The sequence below is a fragment of the Oncorhynchus gorbuscha genome, linkage group LG16 (assembly GCF_021184085.1).
Source record: "Oncorhynchus gorbuscha isolate QuinsamMale2020 ecotype Even-year linkage group LG16, OgorEven_v1.0, whole genome shotgun sequence".
Classification (NCBI taxonomy): Eukaryota; Metazoa; Chordata; class Actinopteri; order Salmoniformes; family Salmonidae; genus Oncorhynchus; species Oncorhynchus gorbuscha.
In genome coordinates, this window is record NC_060188.1 from 32374020 (window position 1) to 32402012 (window position 27993).

The window sequence follows — 27993 nt, forward strand, 5'->3', positions numbered from 1 at the left end:
ATTATTCAATGTCATAAACTTGAAGTTACATTGTAACAACCACTGTGTAATTTAGGCCCATCCCCTTTAAACATTGAGGGACATCTCCTTTAATCCTCTGGTTGAATATCGCTGAGCGTTGTAATTGAGGTGTTGCGTTTTTGTCGGTGGTGACATTTTCATGAAAGGGCTTCAAGTCATTGAAATATTTGCTCTTTCTGCATAGGGTGTTAATTTGTTAGTTTATAACGTGCTTTTCTCCATTTGCTGTGCTTTGCGATGCACGGGTACAACTTCCTTCTGTCCACCGCCCTGACGATACTGTTCTCCGGACCAGCTCAAGGATACTTCCCCGAAGAGCGCTGGAGCCCCGAATCTCCACTTCTTGCCCCGCGGGTCCTCATTGCCCTCGTCTGCCGCAACTCTGAACATTCTCTGCCTTATTTCCTTGGAAATATCGAACGTCTGAATTTTCCCAAGGACCGCGTGGCAATTTGGTAAGTGTCTGTTTAAATGTGAGGTATGGTCTCTGTTTTATGATGGTATTGATGTGGCTAGCATATTAGTTAGCTAACGTAACTGTAATGTACAAGGGCAGAGTGTCATTCCTCGTTACTGGTCAATTTTATGTATGTTTAGATGACAGTCAAAAGCAACTTTCCTAGCACCAACCATAATGTACATAATATTGTATCGACCCGCACAGACTAGTCAGGTCATTACAATATGCTAGATCAGAATTACAGCTATCATCACAAAGGTTCTGGAAAGATGAATCCAGGCGAGGGGGCGCGACTTTCCTTGTAGTGAGTCTGTGAAAGTATTTAGGGGAAAAGGGGGGTAGTCATTTTCCTGCAACGTCACCAGAGTGCACTGCATGGTGCAGTGTTCAATTGAATTGGTCAGATGTTTGGCATTTCTGTTGAAGTAGAGGCCACTACTACTAGCCAGTGCCTACGTGGTATTTATTCACCCATTGGAAACACAGGAAGGATAGAGCCCCCCTGCCTGTAACTAGCTGAGCCCTGTCAATCCGCCTTCTACTGTATTTCTCCTCTCCTTCGCCAATGAGAGGATATCCCCTCTGTCTGAAAACTATCCAATGATTTTTTTAATGTGTCGCCCTAAGGGCTAGGCTAAATACTGATCTGTTAGTTCAGCTATTAAACGGAGATGATGACTACAGGAAATATAGCCACAGGAAATCTCTTGACTGTCCCACATGATGAAAGCGAGGAGGGGACTGTGGATCTTTATATTTTAGCAGTCTAAATGAGTGGATGGTGGGATGGTCAATTTGAGCTGTTCTTGGTTTGACCTCCAGGTCAGATAAGTTACTGTGTAGCCTATTACTAAACAGTGTATTGATGTTGTTTTGAGGCAAACTTCTATGTTTAGGCTACGACTGATGAATCAAATCAAATTTTATTGGTCACATACACATGGTTAGCAGATGTTATTGCGAGTGTAGCGAAATGCTTGTGCTTCTAATTGTAACCATGCAGCGAAATGCTTGTGCTTCTAATTGTAACCGTGCAGCAATATCTAACAAGTAATCTAACAATTCCACAACAACTACCTAATACACACAATCTAAGTAAAGGAATATGAATATATACCGTTGAAGTCGGAAGTTTACATACACATTTAAACTCAGTTTTTCACAATTCCTGACATTTAATCCTCGTAAAAAGTCCCTGTCTTAGGTCAGTTAGGATCACCACGTTATTTTAAGAATGTGAAATGTAAGAATAATAGTAGAGAGAATGATTTATGATTTAAGCGTCAGGTCTGGTGGAAACCTGGCACCATCCCTACCATAAAGCAGGGGTGTGGCAGCATCATGCTGTGGGGATGTTTTTCAGCGGCATGGACTGGGAGACTAGTCAGGATCGATGGAAAGATGAACAGAGAAAAGTACAGCGAGATCATTGATGAAAACCTGCTCCAGAGCGCCCAGAACCTCAGACAGGGCGAAGGTTCACCTTCCAAGAGGAGAATGACCCGAAACACACAGCCAAGACAACGCAAGAGTGGTTTCGGGACAAGTCTCCATGTCATTGAGTGGCCTAGCCAGAGTCCGGACTTGAACCCTATCGAACATCTCTGGAGAGACCTGAAAATAGCTGTGCAGCGACGCTAAGTAATACATAAGAATAAAATAAGAATATGGAAGATAATGTCATTTATTAGATTTTTACATCACCAGGTCATTGTGGATTACTAAAGTATAATATCTCTTACAAAAAATCATGATAACATTGGATAGGTAGATGCATGTGCACACAAGTGTGCATGTGTAGCATGTGACAACAGCAGGATCATATCAAGGATAGCATCACAAATGGATACATAAATACCACTTGAAGCTTGCTGTTGAGTTGATCGTTTGAAACAGCTGTGTTTCTGGGGAAGGAGGAGGAGGGGATGGGGTTCACCATTTACACCCAAACAACATGCTCAAACAGGGTATGAGGCTCTGGGCCCCAAGCTGCCTGCTTGGCTGGGTTGGAGAGGATTGGAATGCTCTAAAATGATCTTCACTCGCCTACTTTAGGCCTACCTCCATGAATGGGCCACAGTGTAGTGAGGTCACAATATACCACGGCGTTACGGCTAGACTCTAGTCCTTGAATATACTAGCCTAACTGTAGTAGATGTGTGGGCTTAGGCTATACTCCAATTGACAGTAAATGTGTTACTGTTTGCATATAAACATTTTTTTGTTTGTTAAATGTATTCAATGTTATACCAAAACGAGGCATTTTGTTTAGATGTGTTTGTAAGCCCATTAAGTCACACCTGTGCTTTTTCCAAACAGTTTCCTATGTTAAAAACATGGTCCATGTACTGTCGTAAACATGGAGCTATGTTATAAACACGGCCTTACAGTAACAAACAGTTTTGCACTTGGATTTCCATAATAGGCTGAAGGATATCTTACTGTTACATCAATGTTTTGTCAGCTCATGTTGAGATAAGTCCAGGTCCCAGCTCCAGACCATTTTTGTATAAATACAGCTATATGCCTCAGATCCAAAATGAATGTAAAATGTCATTATTGGAGTTGAAACATAGGCCTATCTGGACCTAAACAACCAATGGCTTGGGCAGAATGACAGTGTAGGCTACCCCTGCATACGGTTTCTGGCGAGCACAGGAGGAGCGGATTTCGACTGTACACAAGGCTTTGAGAGTCCTGTATGTGAAATCGGTTTGATGAGTATGTAGGTATGTCTTGGGCGGCTACGGTGAGGAGACAGGAGAGAACAAACTTAGCAAGGAGCTGCCATGTTCTCACAGACCAGTGTGACATCAGCACTCCAGCACTCCACACTGAGAAGATAGAACCTACTTTGGCTGCCTGCCGTCAGGACTGGAGAATTACAAGCTGGTTTAGGCCAGACCAGCACTCTGACTCTCTGTTGCCTGCCTAGAAACAACTCCTAGGCACTATTCTGCATGATTTGGATAGGTTAAGGCTAAGCAATATGGGGAGTAGCTCCTCCCTTGGGCCCCATCCAGAAACGGCCCCCAGCAGGCACTGATCTGGAAGAATTTGATAGGAAGGCCAGCAGAATAAACATGAAGATAGTTAGCTCCTCCTTGCCCTCTGCTTACATAATAGCCTACCTAGCCAATCCTCTCAGATCTACATGCCTAGAGGAGATATGGCATAGGGGTTGTCTCTTGACGGGGCCTAGGGCTCAGGAGGAGTGATGGGTGTTGTAACTAGAGAATGACCGATATGGATTTTTTTAGGGCCAATACCGATTTTTGGGGGTCAAGGAGGCCGATGGCCGATATGCAATATCATTAATATAATTTTGCAGCAACAGCTGTGTATATTCATCAATATACATATATATATATATATATATATATATATATATATATACACATTTTAAAATCACATCGTTTTTACCAAAGTTAAATGTAATCTACCTACGTAACAACATAATGTTATTTGAATGGTAAATCTCTTGATAAACTGGGTAAATGAAGATGGCATAGGCCTACTCACAATACAGGTGAATGCATATTCAATAAGGGTGTGCATGCGTTGATTGAGTTATTGAGGAGGGGGTCGGCAGGTAGGTGACCAAGACAGTTAACCCACTGCCCCTGAACAAGGCAGTTATAACCCACTTTTCCCCGGTAGGCCGTCACTGTAAATAAGAATTTGTTCTTAACTGACTTGCCTAGTTAAATAAAGGATACAAAAATTGAGCTTGTTTTGGCTGATCAGTGGAGTGTATATATGGTGCTACAGGGAACAACATCTGTTTGTCTTCCATTTGGGACTTATATTAGCCTATATTAGACCAGAGATGGGCAGAATTTCTGTTACATGTTTTTGAAATAATTACTTCTGAGTATTTTGTCATTGGAATTACACTGGGCTGAACTACACTTCAGTGTATTTTAAAAATACAAAATACTTTTCTATAAAAATGATTTATAGCGGCTCACATCTTGTGGCCCCCCCTTTCATCCTTCATTGGTATCAGAAGTCTGATACAGTATGGTGTGATTAGAGCGTCTGATAAATGAACTAAAAGTATATGTATTATTTTTTTGTTGAAGGAAAAACTACTTGATACAATTGTGATATGTTGTTGTCTCACCTGCATTCGGTATGTATTCAGACCCCTTGACTTTTTCAACGTTTTGTTACAGCCCAATTCTAAAATGGATTCTATGAATTTCTTTCCTAATCAATCTACACACAATACCCCATAATGACAAAACAGAAATTGTTGCTAATTTATTGAAAATAAGTCAAATTTACATAAGTACCCTTTGCTAAGACAACGCAAAAGGGGCTTTGAGACAAGTCTCTGAATGTCCTTGAGTGGCCCAGCCAGAGGCCGGACTTGATGCCGATCAAACATCTCTGGAGAGACCGGAAAATAGCTGTGCAGTGATGCTCCCCATCCAAGCTGACATAGCTTGAGAGGATCTGCAGCGAACAATGGGGGAAATTCCCCAAATACAGGTGTGCCAAGCTTGTAGCATCATACCCAAGAAGACTCAAGGCTGTAATAGATGTCAAAGGTGCTTCAACAAAGTACTGAGTAAAGTGTCTGAATACTTATGTAGATGTCATATTTCAGTTTTTTCTATTTTATACATTTGCTAACATTTCTAAAAACCAGTTTTTGTTTTTTCATTATGGGGTATTGTGTATAGATAGATGAGGGGAAAAAATGATTTCATCCATTTTAGAATAAGACGTAACAAATGTGGAAAAAGTTAAGGGGTCTGAATACTTTCCAAATGCACTGCATCTTAAGTATAGGTCGACCGATTATGATTTTTCAAAGCCGATACTGATTATTGGAGGACCAAAAAAGCCGATTTAATCGGCCGATTTTAAAATGTAAAAAACTGTATTTGTAATAATGACAATTACAACAATAATGAATTAACACTTATTTTAACTTAATATAATACATCAATAAAATCTATTTAGCCTCAAGTAGATAATGAAACATGTTCAATTTGGTTTAAATAATGCAAAAACAAAGTGTTGGAGAAGAACGTAAAAGTGCAATATGTGCTATGTAAGAAAGCTAACGTTTCAGTTCCTTGCTCAGAACATGAGAACATATGAAAGCTGGTGGTTCCTTTTAACATGAGTCATCAATATTCCCAGGTAAGAAGTTTCAGGTTGTAGTTATTATAGGACTATTTCCCTCTATACCATTTGTATTTCATTAACCTTTGAGTATTAGATGTTCTTATAGGCACTTTAATATTGCCAGTGTAACAGTATAGCTTCCGTCTCTCTCCTCGCTCCTCCCTGGGCTCGAACCAGCAACACAACGACAACAGCCACCACATCGAAGCAGCGTTACCCATGCAGAGCAAGGGAAACAACCACCCCAAGGCTCAGAGCGAGTGAAGTTTGAAACGCTATTAGCGCGCGCTAACTAGCCAGCCATTTCACTTCGGTTACACCAGCCTCATCTCGGGAGTTGATAGGTTTGAAGTCATACACAGCGCAATGCTTGACGCACAACGAAGAGCTGCTGGCAAAACGCACTAAAGTGCTGTTTGAATGAACGTTTACGCACCTGCTCCTGCCTACCACCGCTCAGTCAGATACTTAGATAAAAAATAAAATAAAAATATAAAAACATGTATTTTAATTACATGCGTTACAAAATAAAAAACATGTTTTAGTTTATTTTGATACATTGATCTTTATGGTATTTTGTATCTGTATGATGTAATTGTATTTAGTCATTTTTGTCCATCCCTGCTACTGATCAACGTTTGCATTGGAGCATCACTCCAGCATGTCACGCCTGTATGGAAGGACATCATTATAGACACTGCTCTTAGTTTGAGAATATCAAATAACATCTATTCAATGCAAATGGGTCTAACGTTAAGTCATGATCTGTGTTCAATGCTTATGAAACTAGTCTTTTTTTTTGTTGTCATTTTCCATGATCGGGAATAAGTATTTTTTTCAGCTGTCAGGAGCATCTCTAAACAACTCAGCTGCCAGGACGAAATTCCAAACAACTCAATTGGCTATTTCAGCTATGTGTTAAGAAATGGGCGGGTTGTAACTTGATCCTACTGCTACGATTCGATAGAGTGAGGCTGTAACTCCGCTCCCTTTCACATCTCATATCTCTCGCCATCGCTCATACACTACATGTCCAAAAGTATGGGGACACCATTTCAAATGAGTGGATTCAGCTATTTCAGCAACACCCGATCACACAGCCATGCAATCTCAATAGACCAACATTGGTAGTAGAATGGCCCGCACTTTCAATGTGGAACCGTCATAGGATGGCACCTTTCCAACAAGTCAGTTCATCAAATTTCTGCCCTGCTAGAGCTGCCCCGGGTCAACTGTAAGTGCTGTTATTGTGAAGTGGAAACGTCTAGGAGCAACAATGGCTCAGCCGCAAAGTGGTAAGCCACACAAGCTCACTACCGAGTTCCACACTGCCTCTGGAAGCAACGTCAACACAATAACTTTTCGTATGGGAGCTTCATGAAATGGGTTCCATGGCCGAGCAGCTGCACACAAGCCTAAGCCTGTCCATAAACTTTTGGTCATGTGCTTGGTCCACATACTTTGTATAAACTGCACTCTACTATTCTACAGTATCTTACTAACATTAATTATGTGTAGATATTGCATCACCAATCTCATATATATATACTATATTCTAAACTATGCCACTATATATATATATATATATATATATATATATATATATATATATATATATATATATATATATATATATATTTAATCCATTCCTTACTTAGATTTATGTGTTTTTGAGCATTTGTTGTGAAACTTAGATATTACTTGTTAGATATACTGCACTGTCGGTGTCACGCCCTGAACTTCGATATCTCTGTTTTTGATATATTTTGGTTAGGTCAGGGTGTGACTAGGGTGGGTCATCTAGGTTTTTGCATGTCTAGGGTTTTTTGTATGTCTAGGGTTTTTTGTATGTCTAGTAGGTTTTTTGTATGTCTATGGTTTTTTGTATGTCTAGAGTTTTTTGTATGTCTAGGGGTTTTGTATGTCTATGTTGGCATGATATGGTTCCCAATCAGAGACAGCTGTTTATCGTTGTCTCTGATTGGGGATCATATTTAGGCAGGCCTTTTCCCCCACTTTCTGGTGTGGGATCTTGACTATGTGTAGTTGCCTGTCAGCACTATATTGTATAGCTTCACTGTCCGTTTGTTATTTTTGTTGGTTTGTTCGGTGTTCATTCTTTTAATAAAGAGAATGTACGCATACCACTCTGCACCTTGGTCTCACTCATACGACGATCGTGACAGTCGGAGCTAGAAGCACAAGCATTTTGCTAACCCGCAATAACATCTGCTAAACACGTGTATGTGACCAAAATTTGATTTGATGTAGTGTACCACTTGGTGCTGTTTATTGCGATGACATTTGCTACCAAGCCATACATGTGCATAATATCTAACAAGGAGAGCGAAGGTAGGAAAAACTCTGCAAGTCAATACACGGATACGATTGCAGCTGATCAGATCAGCAAACCAGTAAATAGCTAACTAACGTTACTCAGCAAGTCAGATGGCTCGTTGCCGAAAATAGTGCATGTAAGTAGCTAGCCACATTTGCTATTAGCTCCTATCTGACATCTAAGCACCATATTTATCTAGCCAGCTAGAGAGCAATAGTAAAGATCATTGGACAAAGGGTATGAGAAAATGAATGGAGTTTTTGTCGTTTTTTGGGGATAGGCCTTTGGTAAACACAGGCTTAGGAGATCTGATACGTTTTGCTCTCTCAGACCATTTTCATCAGCTAATGTCAATTTTTGTGATTTTTTTTAAATAAAAAAGGACACTAGGCTTTATATTTCATAAAAGGTCATGTTAACTGACTGATATTATTTCATAGAACAAAACGTATATAATCTCCCAAGCCTGTGTTAACTTCGGGGTTCTGATCTCGAAGCACGGTTTTGACTGCTCCTACAGTCTTGCATCGGTACTGCAGTTTAACTGATGCCCCGGCCCAAAAAGATGATTTCCATACAAAGATCTCCACATAGAGAAGTCAGATTAGAACATTCCTAATAAGACACTTTAGTCATCGCATTTGTGCACAAAACATCCATTGACTTATTCAAATAATTGTTGCTGAGGCCAATTGTTTGTCATCACTCACAGGCGAAGATATTACCATTTTAGATTTATCCAATGTCTGACATGTTTTTGGATGACTTGATGACGTCGTCGCTTCTCGCGCTGCTCTCTGCGCGCGCTGAGTGCTAGTGCGCATGTAATATATCCGTCTAAAGCGGACTCTGGATTGGCCCAGTGTCGTCCGGGTTAGGGGAGGGTTTGGCCGGCTGGGATGTCCTTGTCGCATCGCGCTCTAGTGACTCCTTGTGGCGGCCGGGCGCATCCAGCTGTGCGGTGTTTCCTCCGACACATCGGTGCGGCTGGCTTCCGGGTTAAGCGAGCAGTGTGTCAAGAAGCAGTGCGGCGTGGCAGTGTCGTGTTTTCGGAGGACGCACCTTCGACTCTCCCGAGTCCGTATGGGAGTTGCAGCGGTGGAACAAGACAAGAGAAGGCCAATATCGGCGGATATATCGGCTCGACTGATTAGCAGTCGTTCTCTCTGGTTGTAACAGGATCCCCTGTTCCTATTCACATAGACAGAAAGATGTGGTTTAAGTTGGAACTGCCGCAGAATGGAATCAGGCACGCAAACTGTCAGTCTGACACAGTAACTCACAAACACACACACACACACACACACACACACACACACACACACACACACACACACACACACACACACACACACACACACACACACACACACAGTTCTTTTCAGTAGCTAATAACCATAAAGTTTCACTTCCCCAGCATTCTTGCTTATTTAGTCTATTTTCTGCTTTTTAGTAACCCGCATGGATGGGTGATGGATATTAGAGCTGCTTTGGTAAGGGTGTAAGACATGCTTGTATGGAATTCAATGCTGGAGTCAGTATCCCATTGCTCTTGAAAATAGGCCATTGAAGTGAACACTGAAGTACTGTCATCTGATATGCTCTTTCACATTCACTGTCTCTACTTTACTCAGGTCTACTTCCAATGCCACGTCTCCTATAAACGTCTGTGTGTGCGTGTCTATGTGCTTATTACCCTTACACTGTTGACCAGAAAAGGGAAAAATAATAATGTGCCTCTGTCTCTGTGCTGTACAGGGTTGCGACGGATCACAATGTGGACAACACTACAGCCATCCTGCGTGACTGGCTCGTCAAGGTCCAAAAACTGTACCACTATGTGGAGTGGAGGCCGCAGGAGGAGCCCACGTGAGTTCCTCTCATGTTCACTTTATAAACTGTTTGTGTTTCTGTATCTATCTGTCTCATTTATACAGGAGAGGTAACACATCACATTACATTTGTAAGTCATTTATAGATGGTTAATATGTGAGTTATAAACTACATATTAACTCATAATTAACTACCTACCAACTACGTATAAACCCTTAACATCCTCCTTAAAGACACCTTAATGTACAGTGTCACCGGAGAGGCACCTTAATGTACAGTGTCACCGGAGAGGCACCTTAATGTACAGTGTCACCGGAGAGGCACCTTAATGTACAGTGTCAGCAGAGAGGCACCTTAATGTACAGCGTCACCGAGAGGCACCTTAATGTACAGTGTCACCGGAGAGGCATCTTAATGTACAGTGTCACCAGAGAGGCACCTTAATGTAAAATGTTACAGAAAGGAACCTTAATGTAAAGTGTTACCGAGATGCACCTTAATGTAAAATGTCACAGAGAGGCACCTTAATGTAAAGTGTTACTGAGAGGCACCTTAATGTAAAGTGTTACTGAGAGGCACCTTAATGTAAAATGTCACCGAGAGGCACCTTAATGTAAAATGTTACAGAAAGGAACCTTAATGTAAAGTGTTACCGAGATGCACCTTAATGTAAAATGTCACCGAGAGGCACCTTAATGTACAGTGTCACAGAGAGGCACCTTAATGTAAAATGTTACAGAAAGGAACCTTAATGTAAAGTGTTACCGAGATGCACCTTAATGTAAAATGTCACCGAGAGGCACCTTAATGTACAGTGTCACCGAGAGGCACCTTAATGTAAAATGTTACAGAAAGGAACCTTAATGTAAAGTGTTACCGAGATGCACCTTAATGTAAAATGTCACAGAGAGGCACCTTAATGTAAAATGTTACAGAAAGGAACCTTAATGTAAAGTGTTACCGAGATGCACCTTAATGTAAAATGTCACAGAGAGGCACCTTAATGTAAAGTGTTACTGAGAGGCACCTTAATGTAAAGTGTTACTGAGAGGCACCTTAATGTAAAATGTCACCGAGAGGCACCTTAATATAAAGTGTTACTGAGAGGCACCATAATGTAAAATGTCACCGAGAGGCACCTTAATGTACAGTGTCACCGAGAGGCACCTTAATGTAAAATGTTACAGAAAGGAACCTTAATGTAAAGTGTTACCGAGATGCACCTTAATGTAAAATGTCACAGAGAGGCACCTTAATGTAAAGTGTTACTGAGAGGCACCTTAATGTAAAGTGTTACTGAGAGGCACCTTAATGTAAAATGTCACCGAGAGGCACCTTAATGTAAAATGTTACCGAGATGCACCTTAATGTAAAATGTCACAGAGAGGCACCTTAATGTAAAGTGTTACCGAGATGCACCTTAATGTAAAATGTCACAGAGAGGCACCTTAATGTAAAGTGTTACTGAGAGGCACCTTAATGTAAAATGTCACTGAGAGGCACCTTAATGTAAAGTGTTACCGAGATGCACCTTAATGTAAAATGTCACAGAGAGGCACCTTAATGTAAAGTGTTACTGAGAGGCACCTTAATGTAAAGTGTTACTGAGAGGCACCTTAATGTAAAATGTCACCGAGAGGCACCTTAATGTAAAGTGTTACTGAGAGGCACCTTAATGTAAAATGTCACCGAGAGGCACCTTAATGTAAAGTGTTACTGAGAGGCACCTTAATGTAAAATGTCACCGAGAGGCACCTTAATGTACAGTGTCACCGGAGAGGCACCTTTAATGTACAGTGTCACCGGAGAGGCATCTTAATGTACAGTGTTACTGAGAGGCACCTTAATGTACAGTGTCACCGAGAGGCACCTTAATGTACAGTGTCACCGAGAGGCACCTTAATGTACAGTGTCACCGGAGAGGCATCTTAATGTACAGTGTCACCAGAGAGGCACCTTAATGTAAAGTGTTACTGAGAGGCACCTTAATGTAAAGTGTCACCGAGTGGCACCTTAATGTAAAATGTTACAGAAAGGAACCTTAATGTAAAGTGTCACCGAGAGGATGTACTGAATGTCCTGTTTGCTTATGTTTGTCACTCAGAGAGTACCAGGATGCAGACAGCCCGAAGCAGTGGACCAACCTCCGCTATGCACACGTGATGAAGCTACGGCAGGCAGCACTGGACTCCGCAAGAGACATGTGGGCAGACTACTTCATGGTACTTTCTTTCTCCAGTCTCCATGACGACCCCAACCAATTTTACAGATCAACAGTGTGCGTCCAGAACGACACCCGATTCCCTACATAGTGTGTAGGGAATAGGGTGCCATTTGGGACGCAGAGTGCACTGCTTTTGACCAGGGTCAATATGTAGGGAATAGGGTGCCATTTGAGACGCTGTCAAGTCTTTCTCCACGACGACCCGTCCTATTTTACGGAGGCGCAGAGTTCTCCTTACAAGAACAAGAACGCAGTAAGAGAACACCAGGAGTCCTGTCTCACTTCTGGTTTAGAGGAAACCAATTCATCTGGCTTGGTGTTACTATGTACCATTCTGTAACAAACCTGGCTGAATCTTAAATATGACAGCTTTGAGTTCTATTCTTGCACCCCAAAGCATGAACACGTTGTCCAGGACTCGCAGGGGTATAATTATGGCACGGAGTGAAAGCACAGATGAGGAAGTTTTGTTCTTGCAATGTGCCTTTTGTCTTCAGTAATGTTGTGCAATTAAAGCTGGGTTAAAATAGAGCAGCTAAAGTTTATGAATTAAAACAAATACTATTTGAACCCAGGTCTGTGGCCAATACTGCCTCTTCATTCTAACACTGATTCTGGTGGCTGGACTTAGGCTACAATGACATCCATTGTTCAAAGTGTCACAAGAGAGGATTGACATTGCAGAGTGATGTTTAAAGCGTGAAGTGGATTAAGTGTCTCACTGTTCCCTCTCCCCTTTCTATCAAAACTCTCTCTCTCACACACACACACACACACACACACACACACACACACACACACACACACACACACACACACACACACACACACACACACACACACACACACACACACACACACACACACACACACACACACACACACACACACACCCTCTTCCACTCTCCCCTGTCTAGGTAGTGGACTGTGATAACCTATTGACCAATCCTAATGTACTGTGGAAGCTCATCAAGGAGAAGAAGACGATCGTAGCTCCCATGTTAGAGTCCCGTGCAGCTTACTCCAACTTCTGGTGTGGCATGACCTCTCAGGTATGCTACTATGTGTGTGTGTGTGTGGGTGTGTGTGCTTGTGTGCAGACGTGCGGTCGTGTCCTCCCCAGATACTTTGCATGCGATCATGCATTAAAGTGAGAGCACAATCACCTTGATTGAAGCGCTTAGAAGTGCTCATCGTATTCTAAACAGTTCTCCCTCGTCCTCCTCCAGGGTTACTATAAGCGCACCCCTGCCTACATCCCTATGAGAAAGCAGGTGCGTAAAGGATGCTTCGCGGTTCCCATGGTGCACTCCACCTTCCTGATTGACTTGAGGAAGGAGGCGTCACGCCAGCTGGCCTTCCACCCCCCTCACCCAGACTACAGCTGGGCCTTCGATGACATCATTGTCTTCGCCTTCTCGGCTCGCATGGCAGGTACTGTTAATGTGTTCTCTCTCGTGTATCCTGTTTAGTAGCTTTCACATACAATACAGCATGATAATGATTTGGTACACATTGTGTTTGACCTCTACCCTCAAATGGTGGCCTGCTGTGGTTATTCTGTTCACATGGCAGGTAGGCCTGCTGTGGTTATTCTGTTCACATGGCAGGTGGGCCTGCTGTGGTTATTCTGGTCACATGGCAGGTAGGCCTGCTGTGGTTATTCTGTTCACATGGCAGGTGGGCCTGCTGTGGTTATTCTGTTTCACATGGCAGGTAGGCCTGCTGTGGTTATTCTGTTTACATGGCAGGTGGGCCTGATGTGGTTATTCTGTACACATGGCAGGTAGGCCTGCTGTGGTTATTCTGTTCACATGGCAGGTGGGCCTGCTGTGGTTATTCTGTTTACATGGCAGGTGGGCCTGCTGTGTTTATTCTGTTTACATGGCAGGTGGGCCTGCTCTGGTTATTCTGTCACATGGCAGGTAGGCCTGCTCTGGTTATTCTGTCACATGGCAGGTGGGCCTGCTGTGGTTATTCTGTTTACATGGCAGGTGGGCCTGCTCTGGTTATTCTGTCACATGGCAGGTAGGCCTGCTGTGGTTATTCTGTTTACATGGCAGGTAGAACTGCTGTGGTTATTCTGTCACATGGCAGGTGGGCCTGCTGTGGTTATTCTGTTTACATGGCAGGTGGGCCTGCTGTGGTTATTCTGTTTACATGGCAGCTGGGCCTGTTGTGGTTATTCTGTTTACATGGCAGGTGGGCCTGTTGTGGTTATTCTGTTTACATGGCAGGTGGGCCTGCTGTGGTTATTCTGTTTACATGGCAGGTGGGCCTGTTGTGGTTATTCTGTTTACATGGCAGGTGGGCCTGCTGTGGTTATTCTGTTCACATGGCAGATAGGCCTGCTGTGGATATTCTGTTTACATGGCAGGTAGGCCTGCTGTGGTTATTCTGTTTACATGGCAGGTGGGCCTGCTGTGGTTATTCTGTTTACATGGCAGGTGGGCCTGCTGTGGTTATTCTGTTTACATGGCAGGTGGGCCTGTTGTGGTTATTCTGTTCACATGGCAGGTGGGCCTGTTGTGGTTATTCTGTTTACATGGCAGGTAGGCCTGCTGTAGTTATTCTGTACACATGGCAGGTAGGCCTGCTGTGGTTATTCTGTTCACATGGCAGGTGGGCCTGCTGTGGTTATTCTGTTTACATGGCAGGTGGGCCTGCTGTGTTTATTCTGTTTACATGGCAGGTGGGCCTGCTCTGGTTATTCTGTCACATGGCAGGTAGGCCTGCTCTGGTTATTCTGTCACATGGCAGGTGGGCCTGCTGTGGTTATTCTGTTTACATGGCAGGTGGGCCTGCTCTGGTTATTATGTCACATGGCAGGTAGGCCTGCTGTGGTTATTCTGTTTACATGGCAGGTAGAACTGCTGTGGTTATTCTGTCACATGGCAGGTGGGCCTGCTGTGGTTATTCTGTTTACATGGCAGGTGGGCCTGCTGTGGTTATTCTGTTTACATGGCAGCTGGGCCTGTTGTGGTTATTCTGTTTACATGGCAGGTGGGCCTGTTGTGGTTATTCTGTTTACATGGCAGGTGGGCCTGCTGTGGTTATTCTGTTTACATGGCAGGTGGGCCTGTTGTGGTTATTCTGTTTACATGGCAGGTGGGCCTGCTGTGGTTATTCTGTTCACATGGCAGATAGGCCTGCTGTGGATATTCTGTTTACATGGCAGGTAAGCCTGCTGTGGTTATTCTGTTTACATGGCAGGTGGGCCTGCTGTGGTTATTCTGTTTACATGGCAGGTGGGCCTGCTGTGGTTATTCTGTTTACATGGCAGGTGGGCCTGTTGTGGTTATTCTGTTCACATGGCAGGTGGGCCTGTTGTGGTTATTCTGTTTACATGGCAGGTAGGCCTGCTGTAGTTATTCTGTTTTATATGGCAGGTAGGCCTGCTGTGGTTATTCTATTTTACATGGCAGGTAGGCCTGCTGTAGTTATTCTATTTTATATGGCAGGTAGGCCTGCTGTGGTTATTCTGTCACATGGCAGGTAGGCCTGCTGTGGTTATTCTGTTTACATGGCAGGTAGGCCTGCTGTGGTTATTCTGTCACATGGCAGGTAGGCCTGCTGTGGTTATTCTGTTTACATGGCAGGTGGGCCTGCTGTGGTTATTCTGTTCACATGGCAGGTGGGCCTGTTGTGGTTATTCTGTTCACATGGCAGGTGGGCCTGCTGTGGTTATTCTGTTTTATATGGCAGGTAGGCCTGCTGTGGTTATTCTATTTTACATGGCAGGTAGGCCTGCTGTAGTTATTCTATTTTATATGGCAGGTAGGCCTGCTGTGGTTATTCTGTCACATGGCAGGTAGACCTGCTGTGGTTATTCTGTTTACATGGCAGGTAGGCCTGCTGTGGTTATTCTGTCACATGGCAGGTAGGCCTGCTGTGGTTATTCTGTTTACATGGCAGGTGGGCCTGCTGTGGTTATTCTGTTTACATGGCAGGTGGGCCTGTTGTGGTTATTCTGTTCACATGGCAGGTGGGCCTGCTGTGGTTATTCTGTTTACATGGCAGGTAGGCCTGCTGTGGTTATTCTGTTTACATGGCAGGTGGGCCTGCTGTGGTTATTCTGTTTACATGGCAGGTGGGCCTGTTGTGGTTATTCTGTTCACATGGCAGGTAGGCCTGCTGTGGTTATTCTGCTCACGTGGCAGGTAGGCCTGCTGTGGTTATTCTGTTTTATATGGCAGGTAGGCCTGCTGTGGTTATTCTGCTCACGTGGCAGGTAGGCCTGCTGTGGTTATTCTATTTTATATGGCAGGTAGGCCTGCTGTGGTTATTCTATTTTATATGGCAGGTAGGCCTGCTGTAGTTATTCTATTTTATATGGCAGGTAGGCCTGCTGTGGTTATTCTATTTTATATGGCAGGTAGGCCTGCTGTGGTTATTCTATTTTATATGGCAGGTAGGCCTGCTGTGGTTATTCTATTTTATATGGCAGGTAGGCCTGCTGTGGTTATTCTGTTTTATATGGCAGGTAGGCCTGCTGTGGTTATTCTGCTCACGTGGCAGGTAGGCCTGCTGTGGTTATTCTATTTTATATGGCAGGTGGCCTGCTGTGGTTATTCTATTTTATATGGCAGGTAGGCCTGCTGTAGTTATTCTATTTTATATGGCAGGTAGGCCTGCTGTGGTTATTCTATTTTATATGGCAGGTAGGCCTGCTGTGGTTATTCTATTTTATATGGCAGGTAGGCCTGCTGTGGTTATTCTATTTTATATGGCAGGTAGGCCTGCTGTGGTTATTCTGTTTTATATGGCAGGTAGGCCTGCTGTGGTTATTCTGCTCACGTGGCAGGTAGGCCTGCTGTGGTTATTCTATTTTATATGGCAGGTAGGCCTGCTGTGGTTATTCTATTTTATATGGCAGGTAGGCCTGCTGTAGTTATTCTATTTTATATGGCAGGTAGGCCTGCTGTGGTTATTCTATTTTATATGGCAGGTAGGCCTGCTGTGGTTATTCTATTTTATATGGCAGGTAGGCCTGCTGTGGTTATTCTATTTTATATGGCAGGTAGGCCTGCTGTGGTTATTCTATTTTATATGGCAGGTAGGCCTGTTGTGGTTATTCTGTTTTATATGGCAGGTAGGCCTGCTGTGGTTATTCTGCTCACGTGGCAGGTAGGCCTGCTGTGGTTATTCTATTTTATATGGCAGGTAGGCCTGCTGTGGTTATTCTATTTTATATGGCAGGTAGGCCTGCTGTGGTTATTCTATTTTATATGGCAGGTAGGCCTGCTGTGGTTATTCTATTTTATATGGCAGGTAGGCCTGCTGTGGTTATTCTATTTTATATGGCAGGTAGGCCTGCTGTGGTTATTCTGTTTTATATGGCAGGTAGGCCTGCTGTGGTTATTCTGCTCACGTGGCAGGTAGGCCTGCTGTGGTTATTCTATTTTATATGGCAGGTAGGCCTGCTGTGGTTATTCTATTTTATATGGCAGGTAGGCCTGCTGTAGTTATTCTATTTTATATGGCAGGTAGGCCTGCTGTGGTTATTCTATTTTATATGGCAGGTAGGCCTGCTGTGGTTATTCTATTTTATATGGCAGGTAGGCCTGCTGTAGTTATTCTATTTTATATGGCAGGTAGGCCTGCTGTGGTTATTCTATTTTATATGGCAGATAGGCCTGCTGTAGTTATTCTATTTTATATGGCAGGTAGGCCTGCTCTGGTTATTCTGTCACATGGCAGGTGGGCCTGCTGTGGTTATTCTGTTTACATGGCAGGTAGGCCTACTGCTGTTATTCTGTTCACATGGCAGGTAGGCCTGCTGTGGTTATTCTGTTCACATGGCAGGTAGGCCTACTGCTGTTATTCTGTTTACATGACAGGTAGGACCTGCTGCTGTTATTCTGGTCACATGGCAGGTAGGCCTGCTGTGGTTATTCTGTTTACATGGCAGGTAGGCCTGCTGTGGTTATTCTGTTTACATGGCAGGTAGGCCTACTGCTGTTATTCTGTTCACATGGCAGGTAGGCCTGCTGTGGTTATTCTGGTCACATGGCAGGTAGGCCTGCTGTGGTTATTCTGTTCACATGGCAGGTAGGCCTACTGCTGTTATTCTTGTCACATGGCAGGTAGGCTTACTGCTGTTATTCTGGTCACATGGCAGGTATTACTACTGCTGTTATTCTGGTCACATGGCAGGTAGGCCTACTGCTGTTATTCTTTTAGATCAGAGTTTTCAGCAACAGTAATGAATAAGATTATATGGACAGGGAAGACCTGATTCTTGATCAGCTCTTCGCCTCCCGCAGGCACTTTGTGAATAGGCGGAGGCTACGACTACGTAGATTTCACCCCTGCCCCACCCCCGTCCCTCCCCTCAGGGGACTTCTTTATCAAATCTCAGGATCAGAAATCACGTTCTGCACGTGTTTTTTAAATTATTTTTTTATGTGCAAAATTCCTGGGGGTTTAACAGACAGTGGTGAGTTTTCAGAGTGTGTTTTTTCTAATTCTATCCACAGACATAGTGTATGCTTTGTGTAAGATATGTATCTATGCAAAAGTATAATTAAGATAAGTGTCATATTTTGAAGGTAGATATTTTCAGGCGTGACACAAAGAACCTCATCTACAGTGAGACTTGTACTGTGAATAGCCATAGCAAAGCAATGTGTAAATGTTTGTAGTAACCTTGTTGTTAATAACAAACATCTCTTCTCCCTCTACACTACTCTTCCTCCGTCTTCCACAGATGTGCAGATGTTCCTATGTAACAGAGAGACTTATGGATATTTCCCCGTGCCACTGCGAGCCCACAACTCCCTGACAGACGAAGCAGACAGCTTCCTACATTCCTTGTTGGAGGTCAATGGTGAGTGTTATGTCATATTGTCACAGGTCAAAAGGTCAGCTCAAATGTCTGGTTGAAATGAGGTCTTTTTGACATCTCACTGGGTTACCACTTAGGATGAATGCTCAATACATTGCCTCATTCTAAGTGGTAGGCCAGTGTGCATATCGGAACACAGCTGGAAGTTGGAGCTTTTCGTTCTTCTCTAACTAATGTTACTGGTCAGATTGTGAGTTGTTTATCATTCCTATAATTTTTCTCCTTTCTCACGTTAGTGCGGAACCCTCATGTGCTGCCCTCGGAGTACATCCCGGCCCCCATAAAGATACAAGATAAACTGGGCTTTGATGAGGTGGGATATGAGCCAGCTCAGAATATGGTTTCTGAGTTCCTTATTGACCCCCTAGCTCCTATGCCCACATTGTTAAACTCTTTCTATGGAGGTTGAGTGTCTGCAGGTTTTCACTCCTCCCTTGTACTTGATTGATCAATTAAGATCACTGATTAGTTAAGAACGCCCCTTGCGTTGTTGTCTAGCTCTTAATTGGACACAATCGAAAGTAAATGTCAAAAACCAGCAGACACTCGGCCCTCCATGGAATGAGTTTGACACCTCTGCCCTAGGCACTCCTGAAGATGTGTAAGGATCTAATGGCATTAAGCAAAAAGGCAATTGCTTCACCATGTCTTCTGGTAGGCTCGGTTGAAATGTCACCACATTTCATACACCTATCCAATTGTTTTCTGAGTGTTCAAGGGTAGCTGTCTATTTCGCATTTATCAACTAGAATTCAGAATGTCTCTTTTGCACCCTTCAGCTCCAAATGTCTCCCTCTGTGGGTGCCATGTGGTATTGCATGTATTGACTCACTACCGTACAGTAAGGTCCATCCATGTATTGCGTGTGTGCAGGTGTTCATGATCAACCTAAAGAAACGGACCGACCGGCGGGATCGCATGCTGAGGACTCTGTACGAGCAAGAGATTGCCTGCAAGGTCATTCAAGCGGTAGACGGCAAGTAAGTTGACCCCTTTTTGAAGGTACGCCTCTCTCGGCACGTCATACACTTCATGTACCATTAAAGGTGGACTCAGTGATGGGACATCATAACACACAGAAAAAGTTGCCCCACTGTTTATAATGTCATGTCGCTAAGTCTTGCAAGAGCTCAAAATGACCCTGTTATTTCTCTCTCTATCTCGGTCTCTTTCTCTCTCACCCCCCCCTCTCCCGCCCCTCCCTCTCTCATAATAATAATAATATCCCCCCCTCTCTCCCCCTCAGAGCGATGAACATCAGTGAGATCAATGCCCTGGGGATCCACATGCTACCAGGCTACAGTGATCCGTATCACGGCAGGCCCCTCACTAAGGGAGAGCTGGGCTGCTTCCTCTCACACTACAACATCTGGAAAGAGGTGAGCCCTGCAGCTGCAGGCCAGGCTAGTGTTCCGTAGGGAGAACGTTTTTGAAACGGTGTGAAACAGGGGAGGTAGTACCTGAACTTGTCCAATAAGAACACAGGTTTTCATTATTTGTTAACAAAAAAAGTGTTGCTTCAGTGTGCTCTCCTAATGAATAGAATAGAATGCCTCAAATTCTGGAATTGAATTTTACTTCAATTGAATTTGAATTGTAGTAGTAAACCAGATACAGAATTGCAATTCAAAGTTGAATGAAAGGAAATAGAATTTAATTCAATTCAATTCAAATGCCTCTTCTATTTTACAGTACATCTTGCACATAAAACATCAAACACGCGGTGATATCCGTGCAGGATAAACGCTTGAAATGAAATGGCCAAGGAAAACAAAACATATATGCGAATAACATTTTTTTAAAGAACATTGGCCTGTATGCGAATAAGTTATATTTCATTAATCACTGAAACTTTGTTCAATTTGGGGAAAATACAATACAGGAATTCTTTCCAAATAATACAAAAAAAATGGAAATTAACAAATGTACAGAAAGATCAGTACGAAGGTCAAATTACAAAGGAAGAACCTTTTGAGGCTATTATTTTTTTTCAGTCTGGAAAACTCCCAGGGCTTGATGGCATAGCAGTAGAGGTATATCAAGCCTTTTTTATATACTAAAAGCTCCATTGTTAGATTGTTTTAACTACTCCTATAGAAATGGTAGTCTGTCAGGTACTCAGCAGGAAGGTCTGATTTCACTATTATTAAAACAAGACCCAAATGGCAAATAAAGAATGGAGGCGCCTTATACTACAATGTGGTGATGCAAAAATACTAGCGAAATGCATAGCAGTCAGAATTAAAAGGGTTTTACCAGGTATTGTTCATCCTGATCAGACAGGTTTTTTACATGGATGATACATTGGAGATAATATACGACAACTACTAGAAATAATAGAACATCATGAAACATCCATGAAACCAGGCCTGGTATTTATAGCGGAGTATGAAAAGGCATTTGATAAAGTAAGACTGGATTTTATTTATATTTTTAATTTTGGTGACTCTCTTTATAAAATGGGTAAAAGTAATGTATAGCAACCCCAGGTGTAAAATAGTAAATAACGGCTACTTCTCAGAGTTTTGAATTGTCAAGAGGGGTTAAACAAGGGTGTCCGCTGTCACCATATCTATTCGTTATGGCAATCGAAATGATAGCTATTAAAATCTGATCCAATAACAACATTAGAGGATTAGAAATCCCAGGCTTAAAACAAATGTGTCTATGTATGCCGATGACTCGTTTTATATTAAGTCCGCAAGCTAAACCCATGCAATGTCTCATTGAAGATCTAGGTAACTTGTCTGGACTCTGTGGACTAAAACCTAAGTGTATAATGTTACCTATTGGATCGTTAAAAAAATACAATTTTTACATTACCCCGAGGTGTACCTATAAAATGGGGTGCCGGTGAAGTACAGATACTTGGTATTCATATCACAAAATATATGAATAAGCTCTCCACAAGGAATTTCAATAGAAAACTTGTAAAAATAGACAAGATCCTGCAACCATAGAGAGGTAAATACCTGTTTATTTCTAGAAATATTGCCCTGGTTAACTCTTTAGTCATATCTCAGTTTACTTACTTATGGCACTGCCTATTCCTGATGATTCGTTTTTCAAATCATATGAGCAAAATATATTTTGCTTTAACTGGGACGCTGAACCAGACAAAATAAAGCATACATATCTATATAAAGAATATGATTTGGGTGGGTTGAGATTATTAAATAAAAAGCACTAAACCTCTCTAAAAGCTTCACTAATTCAAAAGTATTACTTGAACCCTAAATGGTTTTAAAGTAGATTACTAAGAAAAGCTCATCCATTGTTTAAAAATTGCCTTTTTGCCTTTGTGCAGAAAGTATCTATCTTTTTCAAACAAGCATTGCAGAGCTGGATGCAATTTCAATGTCATCCCCCAAGAAAAGATAGAACAAATATTATGGCTGAACTCAAATGTGCTGGTTGATAAAATACCTGTATTCATGGGAAAGATGTTTGAAAAGGGTATTTTGTTCTTAAATGATATTGTAAATTGGAATGGTAGAGTTATGTTATCAGAATTGTACAGGAAGATCTGCTCAATTCAAGAGTACAACCAATTGATTACAGCATTACCCCAAAAATGGAGGAGGCAGGTTGCAGCGGGAGGAGGTAGGGAACTGGTCTGTATAACATAAAGGATCAAAACTGGTGGAGGAAAATAGCATAAATAGGAAATTATACCAGTTTCATTTGAGGACCAGGATGTTGACAACTGTGCTTATACAGATTGCAAAAATAGTTAGGAAGATATTTTTTATGTACCGATTCATTGGTACAGGGTGTATGAGTTGATATATAAAACGACGCAATATTCAAGACTTCGTGCTTTTCAGCTGAAATTATTATATAGAATTCTTGCCAACAACAAAATGTTGAATATTTGAGGCATAAAATCATCAGCACTCTGCAGATTTTGTTGTGAGGATACAGAATCAATAGAGCATTTATTTTGGTATTGCCCTCAGATAGCCTGTTTCTGGTCTCAGGTTCAGGAATGGCTGAAAACGCATAACATTGATCTTAAATTGACCCTAGAAATAGTACTGTTAGGGGATCTGGAGAGACTGGATCAGTCAATTACTAATATACTAATACTCTTAGTAAAAGTATTTATCTTCAACATGCAATCTGTGGATTCTATTTTATTAGATCGATTGAAATTGTACGTTAAACATCACAGCATAATTGAAGATATACATCACCATTCAAAAGTGAAGAGGTGACTCCGGGAGGCTGGCCTTCTATGCAGAGTTACAAAGAAAAAGCCATATCTCAGACTGGCCAAAAAATGTTTTTATTAAGATGGGCAAAAGAACACAGACACTGGACAGAGGAACTCTGCCTAGAAGGCCAGCATCCCGAGTCGCCTCTTCACTGTTGACGTTGAGACTGGTGTTTTGCGGGTACTATTTAATGAAGCTGCCAGTTGAGGACTTGTGAGGCGTATGTTTCTCAAACTAGACACTCTAATGTACTTGTCCTCTTGCTCAGTTGTGCACTGGGGCCTCCCACTCCTCTTTCTATTCTGGTTAGGGACAGTTTGCGCTGTTCTGTGAAGGGAGTAGTATCAGATCTTCAGTTTCTTGGCAATTTCTTGCATGGAATAGCCTTCATTTCTGAGAACTAGAATAGACTGACAAGTTTCAGAAGAAAGTTATTTGTTTCTGGCCATTTTGAGCCTGTAATCGAACCCCAAAATGCTGATGCTCCAGATACTCAATTAGTCTAAAAGGGACAGTTTTATTTCTTCTTCAATCAGCACAACAGTTTTCAGCTGTGCTAACATAATTGCAAAAGGGTTTTCTAATGATCAATTCGCCTTTTAAAATGATAAACCTGGATTAGCTTACACAACGTGCCATTGGAACACAAGAGTGATGGTTGCTGATAATGGGCCTCTGTGCGCCTATGGAGATATTTCATTAAAAAATCTACTGTGTCTAGCTACAATAGTCATTGGCAATGTCTACACTGTATTTCTGATCAATTTTATGTTATTTTAATGGCCAAAGAATAGCTTTTCTTTCAAGAACTAGGTTTGCCTGAGGCTGATGCCTTGCAGGTGTTTGTGGACATGCATATACACACACTCGTTCAAATACACACATACACACGGACACACACACATGTAAATAGTGCCAGACATGCATTCAAACATATAGAGTTGGCCTTGCTGTTGTGATTTTAGTTGTCCTTGATGTCCTTTCTTTTTTGCATTGTTGTTTTCCTTTGTCTTTTTCTTTTTTCTCTTTAGTTAAATTTATTGGTTGTCGGTGCATTGGGGGGTTCTTTTGGGAGGGGTATGGAATTAATTACATTTTTTTTCTTGGGGGGGGGACTGCGGGAGGGGTCTCGGATGGTTGAGGGGCAGCTATTGGGGAACTGTGGGGGGGATCTTAGAGGGTTCGGGTCCCCGTTTTTGGCCTTGTGGGAGACATGTGGACATGCCCTTGAGCAGGACATTGACCCTGGATACTTCTGTGTGTCGCTCTGAATGGGAGTCTGTTGGATGACTGGTGTGGTGTAGTGGTTGAGCGGCTTCACATCAAGTATATTGTATGTTTTGGTTTCAATATTTATTTTAATTTTATTAAACTCATGAGTTGACTATGGAGTCAATTCCAAAATTCTGAATTGAGCCCAACCCTGGAACACGCCTCTGACTGCCACTCTCAGGTATAGATAGAGTGTCCATACGTTTCTTTGCGTCCTCTGAACGTGACGGTCACTGTTTTATCTCTGTGTGTGTTCAGATCGCAGAGCGGGCTCTAAAGAGTTCCCTGGTGATCGAGGACGATCTGCGTTTCGAGGTCTTCTTCAAGCGACGCCTGATGAACCTGATGAGTGAAGTGGAGAGCCAGGGTCTAGACTGGGACCTGATGTGAGTGTTCCATACACTGTTCCACTCATAGAGATACATTCAATTAATGTTGTGTTCTGATGACTGAAGTGGAGAGCCAGGGGCAAAACTGGTGTCCCATAGACTGTGCATCATCCACTATACACACTGGATATCCTCTATTATAGGTCAGTGATTCTCAACCTCTGGTCCGGGGACCGGAATTGGTCCCTGGGATGTCGCTGGCCGATCCCTCAGACACATGATACAGTATTTGGTTAGTTCTTAAGTGTTAATTGTAATGCTAGAAGTCCTTTTAAAAGAGTTAAGAACCCCTGTTCTAGCTTGCTGACTCAGCACTTACTGTCTACCCTTCCCATGTGGTGTAAACGTTCTTCAACAACTGTTCTTCCTCCCAGTTATATCGGCAGGAAGAGGATGCAGGTGGACCGCCCTGAGAAGTCTGTGCCCAATATACACAACCTGGTGGAGGCCGACTACTCCTATTGGACGCTGGGCTATATGATGTCATTACAAGGAGCCCAGAAGCTGCTGAGGGCAGAGCCGTTGAAGAGGATATTACCCGTAGATGAGTTCCTCCCTGTCATGTTCAATAAGCACCCTGTGTAAGTTTACCCCTCTCTGTCGCACGCTTTCTCTCTTTGTCTTTCTGTCGCCTGTCTCTTTGGGTAAATCTCAAAAGTATTTTCCCGGATTCCTCGAGTCTTCTCGCCTCCTTTTCAAAGTGCAGCAAACGAAGGGAGCATCAGAGGAGAAAGATATTCTCTTCCGAAGCTCCCCTCAACACACTTGAGAAAAGACTTGAGATTCACCCCTTTTCACCTATTTCTCTTTTCAATGTGTCCCTTGACATCTTTATCTCTCCTCTCTCGTGCCTCTTTCCCCAGCTCGGACTACATGGAGCAGTTTGAGGTGCGAGACCTGAAGGCCTTCTCGGCCGAGCCTCTGCTAGTATTCCCCACTCACTACACAGGAGACGCGGGCTACATCAGCGACACAGAGACCTCCGTGGTGTGGGACAACGAGAAGGTGCATACGGACTGGGACCGGGCCCGCTCGGGGAAGACCCAGGAGCAGGCGGAGATCAGCAGCGAGGCCCAGAACTCTGATGTACTCCAGTCACCTCTGGACAGCACAGCCACACGGGACGAACTATGAGAGGGGAATGGGTGGAGAGGAAGGGGATGGGATTGACGATGGAGGATTGATGGAGAGAAATGCTGAAGATTCTGAACCACCATGGGTTTTTTTTATTTTTTTTATTTAACGTTTTAACCCCCTTTCTTTGCATCCTTGCAGCAACAGGATGTACAGTACATGGGCTCCTGTTTATGTTTTTAACCAAAGAGGACATGTTGAAAACAGGGATCAGTTGCGTTATTTTAGAACATTTTTTCTTCCATTTACTTTTTCATTTCAGAAATATGTTGGACTCACCTTTATTTTGCTGCATTTACTAGACTTAAATACAGGGTGGGATCTGTATGTCAACAGTGATCTGGTTGGACTGTCTATTACATTTCAGTGAAGTGATTGGCCTGTGAACTGGGACTTTGGTCACTACCATGCCTCAAGTGCCTTATAGCCTAGTTCATCATGCCAAATCTCACAACTGACCAGAGTAGACCTCGACTCCTAGAATTAATACTTCATGTATTAATTGTTAATTAATTAACTTGTGTGCATGTTCTATAACAGTGTACTGTAGCAGTCTTTCTGAAAGCACTGGAAAAGACAAGCATATTGCATGATTTTGGATATGGCTTTAAGATGACCTTTTTCATGTGTTCATTTTCAAACTATAGGTAGACCTAACATATTTTGCATCCATTAGAGATTTATGCTTGAAAGTTGTGTGTGCTGCTTCGCAAACGAGTCCCATAGTTTTACGAAAACCTCACCAAGGAGCTCAAAGTCCTATCCTATGACATATGAGATTAATACCAAAACAGTTGTAATTAAAAAAGCAACAGCTCCCAAAGTGAATGACTTGGCTACCCGCCCTCCCTGTCAGACCCTAACCATTGAGTTACAGTAGTGCTCTTTATAGCAGTGGAGTACGTCTTTTTAGAAACCCAACAGCTCCTAAAGTTAATAACTATGGGTAGAATCCTAACTTCCACTTAAGTCAAATCTTCCTAATCTCTTAATTCAATCAAATGTATTTATAAAGCCCTTTGTACATAAGCAGATGTCAGAAAGTGCTATACAGAAACCCAGCCTAAAACCGAAAACAACAAGCAATGCAGATGTAGAAGCACGGTGGCTAGGAAAAACTCCCTAGAAAGGCAGGAACCTAGGAAGTAACCTAGAGCGGAACCAGGCTATGAGGGGTGGCCAGTCCTCTTCTGGCTGTGTCCCGGGTGGAGTTTATAAGAGTACATGGCCATTTAAAGGCCAGATTGTTCTTCAAGATGTTCAAAAATTCATAGATGGCCAACAGGGTAAAATAATAATCATAGTGGTTGTAGAGGGTGCAACAGGTCAGTACCTCAGGAGTAAATGCCAGTTGGATTTTCATAGCCGATCATTGAGAGGTCGAGACAGCAGGTGCGGGAGAGAGCGAGAGAGAGTCGAAAACAGTAGGTCAGGGACAAGTTAGCACGTCCGGTGAACAGGTCAGGGTTCCATAGCCGCTGGCAGAACAGTTGAAACTAGAGCAGCAGCGCGGCCAGGTGGCCTGGGGACAGCCAGGAGTCATCAGGCCAGGTAGTCTTGAGGCATGATCCTAGGCCTCAGGTCCTCCGTGAGGGGAGAGCAAGCGAGAGGGAGAAAGTATGAGAGGGAGCATACTTAAATTCACACAGGATACCAGATAATACAGGAGAATTACACCAGATAATAACAGACTGACCCTAGACCCCCAGCACATAGACTATTGCATCAATCATCAATACAAGTGAAAATTCAACTTAAGTAGGATGTTAGAATTCACCCCTATCCGCCTCCCCTGTCAGTCCATAGCCATTGAGTTACAGTAGAGCTGTTCATAGCAGTGGAGTACTCCTTTCCCCCACTTGCCACCTCTGGTCTGTTTCCAGACTAATGCCTTGTTGCCTTCACACGGGAGTTATACAAGGTTCACAGGCGGGAGCGACCACAGAGACCGCAGTAGACGCCTCACACTGTTGTGGTTGAGGAGGAGCCATGTGAGATGTTGCGATTCACTCATAATAGTCTAAGAGATTACATTGTCTGTCATAACAGTGTTTTTGTAACTTCATACCAAATAATAAAATATTTTGTTAAAAAAGAGTAACGATAATTGTGGTCT

The 27993-nt window shown here is 42.8% G+C and overlaps 1 protein-coding gene across 2 annotated transcripts; it reads left to right on the forward strand.

The window, feature by feature from the left end:
• The first annotated feature begins 73 nt into the window (after window positions 1-73).
• colgalt1a (collagen beta(1-O)galactosyltransferase 1a) lies at window positions 74-27974 on the forward strand. 2 transcript variants are annotated; one of them, XR_006832381.1, is made up of 13 exons: window positions 74-476; window positions 9720-9830; window positions 11899-12016; window positions 12936-13070; window positions 13248-13452; window positions 18728-18847; window positions 19102-19178; window positions 19739-19845; window positions 20112-20244; window positions 24613-24740; window positions 24887-24975; window positions 25118-25324; window positions 25607-25749. XR_006832381.1 is itself a non-coding variant. In XM_046304309.1 (12 exons), exons 1-12 carry the CDS (start codon window positions 259-261, stop codon window positions 25875-25877), a joined length of 1830 nt encoding a protein of 609 aa, XP_046160265.1. In that variant the 5' UTR covers window positions 74-258; the 3' UTR covers window positions 25878-27974. The 2 variants fall into 2 exon arrangements, 1 of the variants encoding a protein (XP_046160265.1); XM_046304309.1 differs by lacking the exon at window positions 24887-24975 and having other exon boundaries at window positions 25607-27974.
• Window positions 27975-27993: the final 19 nt, after the last annotated feature.